This window comes from Rhinichthys klamathensis, unplaced genomic scaffold (genome assembly GCF_029890125.1).
Source record: "Rhinichthys klamathensis goyatoka isolate OS25496 unplaced genomic scaffold, OSU_Roscu_1.1 h1tg000331l_1, whole genome shotgun sequence".
NCBI classification, from domain to species: Eukaryota; Metazoa; Chordata; class Actinopteri; order Cypriniformes; family Leuciscidae; genus Rhinichthys; species Rhinichthys klamathensis.
Window position 1 is genome coordinate 430,823 of NW_026606846.1, and position 11,128 is coordinate 441,950.

Genomic DNA, 11,128 nt, shown 5'->3' on the forward strand with positions numbered 1-11,128 from the left:
CCCACACACACACACACACACACATTTGCCGGCTCGACGCACACACCAGCGCACAAGAATCAGCCCACCTGGCAACTTCATGCGTTATCACTGATCGGATACCTATCTGATTTATCAAAACTATATTCCTTTTACACCTGGTCACATAAATGTGTTTTTGCAAAACGGATATAAATCCGATCTTCAATTCTCGCGCTATAGCCTATGCAGATATAATGGAGTGCACGTCACCGAAAGCAACAGTAAAGCCCAATTTATACTTCTGCGTCGAACTCACGCCGTAGCTGCGTCGTAGGCTGTGTGTAGCGCGCGTACCCTTCGGCGTACCCTGACGTGCACCTCTCCAAAAATGTAACAGCGCGTCAATTCTACGCGGACGCAAGCGCTGTGATTGGTCTGCTAGAACCCCTCCCTCAGGTTTCACATGTTCCCTCTGCATCAACGCGGACAACGACGCAGAAGTATAAATTAAAACCAACGTGTAGTCTACAGCGTAGAGGCTCCGGCGTAGGTCCGACGCAGAAGTATAAATCAGCCTTTATGATCTGCATTTTACGATCATCAGCTAAAATGTCAAAATCAAATAACACAAGAAGGGAAAACGGCAACAGCCCTGTTAAGATCATTTCGTTTATTTACTTCTTAATGAAGATAATTGTGTGTAAAGCGTCTGCGACTTACTTTCACTTTGATTTGCGATAGTTTGCGCTTTGGCTTGATGAAGAGACGCTCAGCTGCTCATCTGCGGTGATGCGTGTTGCAGTTGCGCGCGTCGTCATATCTGGCCATAACATGACATGTAGCCTTGTAACACGTTCTCATTTTTAGCGTTTTTGGGAGGAGTACATTTTACATATGTGGTTTCAACAACGAGATGCATTTAAACTTGTCCAGTTTTGTCAGGAATGCGGCTCAGACCTCCTCCTGAAGTGGTTTCAGTGATCGGATTCAAACCCGCCTCGAACGCGTTTCGGAGGGCATTTACACCTGGTCTTTTCACGATCAGATAGCCATCCGATCACAGAAAACGCATAAAGTGGCCAGGTGTGTTCTGTAGACTTGCTCTTTATTTATTGTTTTTTTTACACTGTAGTGTACATACAACCAGTAAAACATGTCCTGTTCTGTAGACATGGTTATTATTTATTTATTCATGTTGTACCTGTCCAATATGACTGTCAGTTGAAATAAACCTTATGTTGTAAGAACTTGTTTTATTTATTAATCTTTTTTGATGCGTTTTCCCATAACCTTTGTAGTTTTACATTTATAAATATCGAAATTAATATCGATATCGCAATATCACCTTTTTGTCAATATCGTGCACCCCTACCCTAGACTACAAAAAGTTGGATGACCCTCCCCTCAACAAAGAATAAAAAGACATGACCCTCCCCTATTTTCCTCCGGTGGCCCTTTCCATAAATACCGAACGGTCCCTAATGCTAAATACTTTGTAAAATAGGAATAGATATTCAAAAAGAAAAGGTAGAGAGAATACAAAGATGGGCATTTAATAAGGCAAATTGGGAGCAATTTAAGAAGATTATTTAGAGGGAATTTTGGGTGTAACTGAGGATGTAGATGAGTTAAATACAAATATTTGTAAAGCAATATGGAGAGCGTATTGCTAGGTAAGTGTCCCAGGATTATTCCTCACAGCTGTGCAAAACGACAGTACATTAATCTGACTAAATATAGTGTGTTTACAGAGTTTATATGGGCGTTTACACGTCTAAATGTGTTGCTTCAAATCATTAGCGTTTGAATAGCGCGCGCTTCCGTGGGCGTGTCACATTAGCGGAATAATGAGATGCAAGAACGATAATGAGAACGGCTGACACATCTCTCTTTTTATATAGATTACATAAACAGGGAATACTTATTTTAGTTTTAAATAGGGATGTGCACGAATATTCGAATTTTCGAATATTCGATCTGTAATTATTATTCGAAAAATAAAATACTATTCGAATTTTACTACATTGCTTTGCTGGCCGTAAATGCAGTGAATCCATGATAAATCCCAAGCACTAACTCGCAGTTATAATTAAATGCACTGGGTGGCGCTGTGGAGTGTGTTAACAAGTTGTGTGTATTTGATCACATAATGTTGTCGTCTGCCTCGCGAAGTTTGGAATTACTTGAAAATGATCTTACTAAATTGAATTACTTTTGATCGAATTAATTAATTAATCTGAGTTATAATATCATCAACACAATGAGAAATCACATGAAATCCAAACAGTCGAATGAGGAAAGATAGCTGTCCATCACTGCATCACGACTGCAGGTAAGCGCAGCTGGACCCCGCGTGATCCGAAATGATAACTTATCTTATAGCAAAATGATTTTGAGACATATACTTCCTTTAGGTTTCGTTGAGGGAGACAGGTTTAAGAACAGAAAACGCAAAGTGCTGTTAGAAACTTAGAACACCGTTATCTTTGTGTCTGAAGCGTCTGTCAGCGCAGCGCCTTTTCTCACTCGAGCATAAATAGCTGGCGGCGCCCCTGCATGTGGATATTGTTTTTCTCAATAAAAACGTGAAACAATATAAACACGATAATCATATGCTGACTCGTGTGTGTGTACGTTCTGTATGATATCTGGCGCAATCTGCTTTATTAGGCGTTTTTTTCCCGTTCGCGCTGCTTAAGCATGCTTTTATTAATGCTTTTGTTTTTTATATTTTTTGTTTACACATAGGCCTACTGTTTAATGTTTTCAACTAAAAGAAAACTTTAACATATATTGTAAGCTTGTTGTGTATATTGCCTAATTGTAAGCTTGTTCAGAAATGGCGACAAAAACTTGAAAAAAAATTTAACTTAAAAAATAATGTCTTTTTCGTTAAACGTCATTTAAATAAACGAATATTCGAATATTCGATTTTTATGAGCCCGAATATTCGAACGCAATATTTTTTGAAAAATTCCCATCCCTAGTTTTAAATTAGATAATTTAAAAGTACAAACTTAAATGATCATAAACATATATTGCTCATGTCTGGGTGAATAGTATTAGCTGAGTTTTGTTTAAGTTTAAGAGACGTGCTCCAGAAAAAAAGTTCACGGACACGGAGAGGCAGAACGCACACCCTGTTTATTTTCTTTATTTTACAGAAGAACAATATTTTATTTCGATTGTAGGTGGGCACATAAAAAAGTAGACATGTAACACTTTTTTTAATATGTTTCATAACTCTGTATGACCAGAAATGATGGAGTAGTTTAAGTCTATTTTTCTGCTATGTGAAAAAAATCTGCCAAAACGCACCGGTGCGTTCTTGGTCCCCAGAGGGTTAATGTGGCAGGTGATGAACACAAAGGACAAGAGGGATCCTCTCCTACCCAGAGGTTTAGGTTCTGCGGTGATGGGAGAACATCAAATGTTGACCTGATAAGGAAACTGATCCTACTCTCTTCCATTGACCAAAGGTCTTGCCAGCCCATCTTGCGTTGTTCCACACTTTCCCATCTCATCCACTCTCCCTGCTTGGCCTGGGAAATGGCCTTTATACACCTCATCCTCTCCTCCTGCTTTCGCACCTCGTTGACTACCAGCTTCCTCCTTTGAGCTGGGCCTGCCTTGTGCCATTTAGGAGGAGCTAAACAGAGCCCAAAACCCCCTCTTCCATGCTGTACCTGTCCCACGATATCCCCAATTTGAAGGGCAGCCTTTGCCTCTACCACCGATTTCTTTGCGGACCACTTTCTACCAGTTTTTAACACAGGGGCTGCGTCCCTTACACATTTGTCGCGTGACTCTACTAAGGTCATTTCCAGTCTGACCTTGGTGCACTTAAACTGCTCGGTTAAAGCAGAGACTGGCAGCTGCAATATTCCTTTACTATAAAGTCCCACTCTGCTGAGGCAGCGTGGAACTCCCAACCATTTCCTGATGTATGAACTTATCACCGCTTCCAGCTTATCCACTGTTGCAAAGAAACGGCGTACACAGTCAGTGGCCACAGCAACCTCGGCAGTAGACCAAACTGAAAGCACCAGAGTTTTAGTTTGCCTGGTAGAGCGCAGCTGTTTATGCTCTTCAACCCTTCCACTGCTTGTCGTCTAACTTCTCCCACCTGAACTGTGTCCTTTAGATCCCCATCGTACCATCTCCCAAGACTCTTCACTAGCTTCTCAGAAACTGTTGGTATTGCCTCACCATTAATGAAGAATGTTCTATCTACTACCTTTCCTTTAACTATCGAGATGCTCCTAGATTTAGAGGGCTTAAATTGCATTCGTGCCCATTCAAGATTATCTGTTAACTTCCCCAATAACCGATTAGTGCAGGCTACTGTTGTAGTCATGGTTGTCATGTCATCCATGTATGCTCTGATTGGTGGTAGTTGCATCCCAGAAGCCAAGCGCTCTCCTCCTACTACCCATCTTGATGCCCTCATGATTACTTCCATTGCCATGGTAAAAGCCAGTGGAGAAATGGTGCATCCTGCCATTATTCCAACCTCTAGGCATTGCCATGTAGTGCTGAATTCTGGAGTTGAGAAACTAAATTGCAAATCTCCAAAATAGGCTTTCACTAAATTTGTTATTGACATTGGTACTGCATAAGAGAGAAAAAATCAAATGCTGCCCAAAGAAGCTCATGCGGCACTGAACCATATGCATTAGCCAAATCCAGGAATGTCACATGGAGCTCCTTCCTCTCCTTTTTAGCTGATTGAATTCGTTGCCAGATAACATTGATGTGTTCTAAGCATCCTGAGAACCCTGGAATGCCCGCTTTTTGAACTGAAGTGTCAATGAAGCCATTCTTTAATAGGTAGGTGGACAATCTCTGGGCAATAATGCTGAAGAAAATCTTACCTTCAACGTTTAATAGCAAAATTGGACGAAACTGACTGATGCTTGTAGCATCTTTTTCTTTAGGTATAAAGACTCATAGACTTTAGGTATCCTGCGCCATGCTCTAGGTACAACCTGTTGTTCCCCATGCCACTTTTATCAATTTCCACAATTCGTAGAACTCCTGAAGCACTCTTGTACACTCTGTACGGAACTCCATTAGGCCCTGGAGATGATGAAGCCCTTGCCTTTCTCACAGCCTGCTCTACCTCTTTCCACTTAGGTGCACAGACCTCCATTTGGTATTCTGGTGGGTTGATAGGTGGGATGTCTGATGGAATTGACATAGGCTCATGCCTTTTTGCATCTGTATGCGTTTCCTCCAAATATCTCTCTAGCTCAACCCTAGATGCTTTTAAGATGCCATTCTTCTCACTGGTGAATAACTTCTTTACGAATTTGAATGGGTCTTTATAGAAATTAGCCCTCGCACCTCCTTCTTTTTGTAGCGTTTCCGTAGGCGTTCAGCTCTGCGTAATGTTGCCAGCTTATCTTTTATTGCCCTTTGTAAGAGATTGAGAGTCCCTCCTTCTGACTTTGTTCTGCTCTTTTCCATTGCTTCCTCAGCTGTCTCCTTTCTCTAACTAAGCCTTCAATTTTCTGCTGCCGTCTAGACATTCCAGGAGTAGTTTGTACTTTTTCCTTCCTTTTTTCCACACCAAACCTCTCACTTCCATATTCGTAAATGATGTCCCCAAATTTATCCAGCTTCTTTTTAACTGTACCAGTTAATCTTTCCAATGCGAAGCATAGATCTGTGTTTACTGTGTCCCATGCAGTTTTCTCACAAGCTCTTGTCCATCTAACTCCAGGCCTATGCCCATTGAGGTTCTTTTCTCTCTTATGCTGTTTAGTCTGACCGGGTTCACAAGTATGAATTTGTTCATCACTAACTGTGCAAGCCCTCCTCTCCTCTATGACAGGAGTGCTGATATCCTGCGAGCTGTGGTTTGCTTCCTGTCGCTGGATTTCATTCGACTGACTTGACTGACTTTGTAAGAAGTACTGATCAATGAGAGGCCCTTGTCCCTTTTCCCTCAAACATTTCATTTTCCTTGATGAATCTTCAAACCCCTGACCGTTGTCGCCTTGCTCCAGCCACAGACACAAGCTTGGAGTTCAATGACTTTACTAACTGCAGATCTTGAACTTACTCTCCATACTCATATCTGTTTCCATTCCTAAGTCGTTAACCATGTTGTCCAACATTGAGTCATCTTCCGCCCCTGCTCTCGCAGACTCTAGGGGTATTTTTCTCTTTAATTTCTCAGAAGCCTTGGGCGGGTGTCTCCAGCATCCTGTAAACACGGAGCTGGATACTGCCGACAAGGGTAGCTAACCCTTACCAGCCCCATTGGGGTCTCTTTCCTCCTGTCAGCTGTCTCTCCAGGCTGTCACAAGGTCTTTCCCTTGTTGCCAGCAGCACTATTCACCACAGTCACTGGACGTATCCAGATCTTCATGATTTCCATTACACGAGAGTAGATGTTAAACCTCATGCTGATTTGTACTCGGCTTTCGCCAAGCTAAGGACAAACTAAGACGTAGCTTTACAGTAACCTATGCTTCTCTTTCTCCATCCATTTACGCTTCTTTCCAAATGGTGATGTGAATCTCCTTCTGTCCGGCGTTAACGGCTGCTGTGTACTTGGCACGTCAGTACACACAACGGCTGCAACTACAATGTGGTATCCCCAGTGGACCAGCACGACAACCGTCTGGATTGAGCCGAGTAGGGGACATCTCTAGGGTCTTCAAGTGGGCACCTTCCGTCCTCAGTGTTTCGTCGACTAGCCCACAACACCTCAAGAGGGCTCGACAGTGACTCTGGCGTCCCAGAGTCACCCCCCTCCGTCCCCCACTCAACTCAGCCCAGCTTACTGACCTCTACATCCCTCCTGCTGCTGAGACCTAACCACAATCTCACAATCTCTCCGCAACCCAACCATACGCGCCAACCCGTTTGACTAAGGCTGTCGAGCCCCACTGGTGCGTTAATATGCAGTTTCAGTGGACAACGGTTCCGTATGGCATACATAATAGTTCTTGCTAAAGAAACATGGGATTTGTGCCTATAATGTTTTAAAAATAATAATAGGAAGATAAATTTACCTCATTCATGGAATGTTTCAAGGACATATAATCAATTTATAAAAAGGCATCAAATTATCATAATATTTTATAACAGTTGTCTACTTCCTACCATTACATCAGGGCTCACTTTCATGTCCTTTCACTTTATATTTCTCTCTTTGAATTATTTTAATGTTCTGAAAATTAAATGTAATATTTATTTCTTTCATGTCAGACCTGATGGAAGAGAGCGAGGCGAGTGAGGAACTGAGTGAAGTGAAGGAGGAGAGAGAAGAACTGAGTGAAGTGAAGGAGGAGAGAGAAGAACTGAGTGAAGTGATGGAGAGAGAAGAACTAAGTGAAGTGAAGGAGGAGAGAGAAGAACTGAGTGAATTGAAGGAGGAGAGAGAAGAACTGAGTGAAGTGAAGGAGGAGAGAGAAGAACTGAGTGAAGTGGAGGAGGAGAGAGAAGAACTGAGTGAAGTGGAGGAGGAACATCATGTCCAACCTGGAGAAAAACCTTTGAGTCGCTCAAAGACTAAAAAGACATTTTTAAAGAAAACAAGAGCCAAGAAATCTTTCACCTGCACTCAGTGTGGGAAGAGTTTCACACGCAAACAACATCTTGGGATTCACATGAGGATCCACACCGGAGAGAAGCCGTTCTCATGTGATCAGTGTGGGAAGAGCTTCAGTCAATCAGCATACCTTAATGTTCACATGAGGATCCACACCGGAGAGAAGCCGTTCTCATGTGATCAGTGTGGAAACAGTTTCACACGCAAACAACATCTTGGGATTCACATGAGGATCCACACCGGAGAGAAGCCGTTCTCATGTGATCAGTGTGGAAAGAGTTTCAGTCAATCATCATCCCTTAATGCTCACATGAGGATCCACACCGGAGAGAAGCCGTTCTCATGTGATCAGTGTGGAAACAGTTTCACACGCAAACAACATCTTGAGATTCACACGAGGATCCACACCGAAGAGAAGCCGTTCTCATGTGATCAGTGTGGAAAAAGTTTCACACGCAAACAACATCTTGAGATTCACATGAGGATCCACATCGAAGAGAAGCCGTTCTCATGTGATCAGTGTGGAAAGAGTTTCAGTCAATCATCATCCCTTAATGTTCACATGAGGATCCACACCGGAGAGAAGCCGTTCACATGTGATCAGTGCGGCAAAACATTTCTTAGGTCATCAGAGCTGAAGACACACCTGAGAGTTCATATGAAGGAGAAGCCGCATTCATGTTCTGTGTGTGGAAAGAGCTTTTCACAGCGGCAACATTTACATGCACATGAGAGAACTCACACTGGTGTGAGAGAGTACATGTGCTTTGAGTGTGAGAAGACTTTTACTTCAGCAAACATTTTAAAACAGCACCAGAGAATTCACACTGGAGAAAAACCTTACAAGTGTTCACACTGCGACAAGAGATTCAGTGTGTCGGCAGATCTGAAAACACATGAGAGGATCCACACTGGAGAGAAGCCGCACACGTGTGATCAGTGCGGGACGAGTTTCTCTTTAAAAACTCACCTGAAGCTACACATGAAGATCCATACACAGGGTTTCCGCGGGGCAGTAAAAAGCATTAAAAGTCCTTAAATGGATTTTGCAAAAATAAAGGGCCTTAAATGGCATTAAAAAGCATTAAATTTGATCCCTACAGGCATTAAACATTTTGAAAGTTTTGAAGAGAATTTGATATCAATTTACAGCATTTGGCTCGAATGTGACTTTGCAGGCGGAGGTGCTCGGTGTCTGAACACTCAGACCTGCCAACCTTACGCATTTTGCGTTGCGGGTACTCATTTTGACCTTAAAGGGATAGTTCACCCAAAAATGAAAATGATGTCATTAATGACTCACCCTCATGTCGTCCCAAGCCCGTACGACCTCCGATCATCTTCGGAACACAGTTTAAGATATTTTAGATTTAGTACGAGAGCTTTCTGTCCCTCCATTGAAAATGTATGTATGGTATACTGTCCTTGTCCAGAAAGCTAATAAAGACATCATCAAAGTAGTCCATGTAGTCCAGAATTTTTGTTATTTTTGGACCAAAATTTATTTTCGATGCTTCAAAAAATTCTAACCCACTGATGTCACATGGAGTACTTTTTCTGAGTTGTTCCAGGAAATATATATATATAAATAATATCCGTGGTTAGTCATGGGTCGTGTATGGCATTACAAATTTAAACAATGTCATTAAAGAGGCATTCAATTTCATTTGAAGATCCCTGCAGAAACCCTGATACAGTGGAGAAACCACTTAAACACAATCTGATATCACAGTAAGTAGTTTATTTTCATGTGCTGAGCAACAAAGTATCTTCTGTGTAACTGTGGGATTACAAATTTAAGAATCTGTTTAAGATCTGCTGATCTCATGTCCTAACATAACATGAAAAATAACTACGGTAGAGTAAATTGAATTTAGCATTTAAGGTTATGATGATGATATCAAGAGATTCCCGCCAGCCCTGTTCTCTCTATTGTAAGTTAAATGAGTAAGATTACTGAAACTCTCACCCTTTGTCTGTAATGGCTCTTGGAGCCCCTGGCCCAGTCTTTGAATAGTCAGGCTGATTGGATTAGCATGTATGCATCTGAATGACACTGTTATGCTGATGAGATCAGGGATGGGACTCCTGTACTTCATTTACATGCTTTGTTCAGAGTGTCTCCATCTCCATGTAATCCCTCCCCAGTTGAAAGGTATTAACTCTACAATGTACACTGCCCAAGTCAGACTTGATGACTGCAGCCACCAACAGCTTGTGTTCTCAATAAAGAGTAACTTCTGCTTGAACGATATCCCAACGTCTCCTGAGGGTTGTTCCGTAAAACAAGATTAGAAAATAAGCCAGGCTTATTTTGGTTAGTCAGACTTATTGTCGGTGAATTCTGTTTCATTAAGCAAACTTAAAATACTTCAAACTCAGTTACCCTGGAAACTTATGCTGGGAAACTAGCCTGGTCCGGGGCAGGCTAACTGTCAGGCTAAGCCTGAAAAGATGCTTAACCAGAATACTCTTTTAACACTGACCCACTGGGAATGTGATGATATTACTTCGGACTCTCTGGCATGCTGCCATTTTATTTCATGTAACCACTACCAGTCCAACAATGAAAACAAATGCACTTTAAAAATAAATGTAATACATTCGAATATACAAAAAGTGAAACAAATGTAAAGAAGTAAAGGTAGGCCTATTTGTTTAGTTGGTATGATTTTTGTAATGAATCAAGTGAACAGCAAAACCTCTTACAGATCGATTGCTCCTGTCTGCCTTCCTGATCGATTTCTCCTGTCTGCCTTCCTGCCTGCGTAAGTCTGTTTGCTTCGAGGCTGTAAGCCTCGTATTAGCTTCTTTCTGTTTTGAACCATCATTTACTTTCATTTCTAGTTGTTTATTGTGTCTTTCTTTTCCTTGTGCTTCAAGGTTTGGCAAGATTCACTCACTGAGTTCTGCAAGTGAAGAGGAGGCGTGTCCTTCATCATGCAGCCAATCAGATGAGCTTTACTCTGATCTGATTGGTTAAATAAACACGCCAGTCACCAGAACACATCTTTATCTTCATCTGGCTCGACCGTGGCTCTGGGCGGGTCAAGGAGTTCTTATTGAATAGGACAATACAAGTTAGGATTGGGACAACATATTCACAAATATATTTACATTTACATTTACATTTATTCATTTAGCTGACGCTTTTATCCAAAGCGACTTACAATTGCTATATATGTCAGAGGTCGCACGCCTCTGGAGCAACTAGGGGTTAAGTGTCTTGCTCAGGGACACATTGGTGTCTCGCAGTGGATTCGAACCCGGGTCTCTCACACCAAAGGCATGTGTTTTATCCACTGCGCCATCACCACCCCAAATATATTCTATAGAAGATGGAACTCCCCAAGGTAGCGCTTGTAGTCCTATACTTTTTAACATTAATGATATTTATACACAAATTGACACAGGAATAGGGAGGTCACTGTACGCAGATGATGGTGCACTGTGGAAAAGGGGAAGAAATTAAATATTTGCAGTTCTTCTCTCAGAGATAGAAAACAGTGGGGTTTCTATATTACTAAATACATTTTGCCCACCATCTCAGATTAACCTTACATCGCTAGCTTCCGTTATTGTTAGCACAACACGCTAGTAACT

At 41.8% G+C, this 11,128-nt stretch overlaps 1 protein-coding gene across 1 annotated transcript in view; it reads left to right on the forward strand.

Moving 5' to 3' along the window:
• LOC130106008 (zinc finger protein 271-like) overlaps positions 1–8,564 on the forward strand; it is a 28,282-nt gene extending 19,718 nt beyond the window's left edge. The window contains exons 2-3 of the mRNA XM_056272206.1: positions 5,729–5,822; positions 7,275–8,564. Of these exons, the coding sequence (XP_056128181.1) occupies positions 5,729–5,822; positions 7,275–8,564 (1,384 nt within the window). The remainder of the gene's footprint in view (positions 1–5,728; positions 5,823–7,274) is intronic.
• The last annotated feature ends 2,564 nt before the right edge of the window (positions 8,565–11,128 follow it).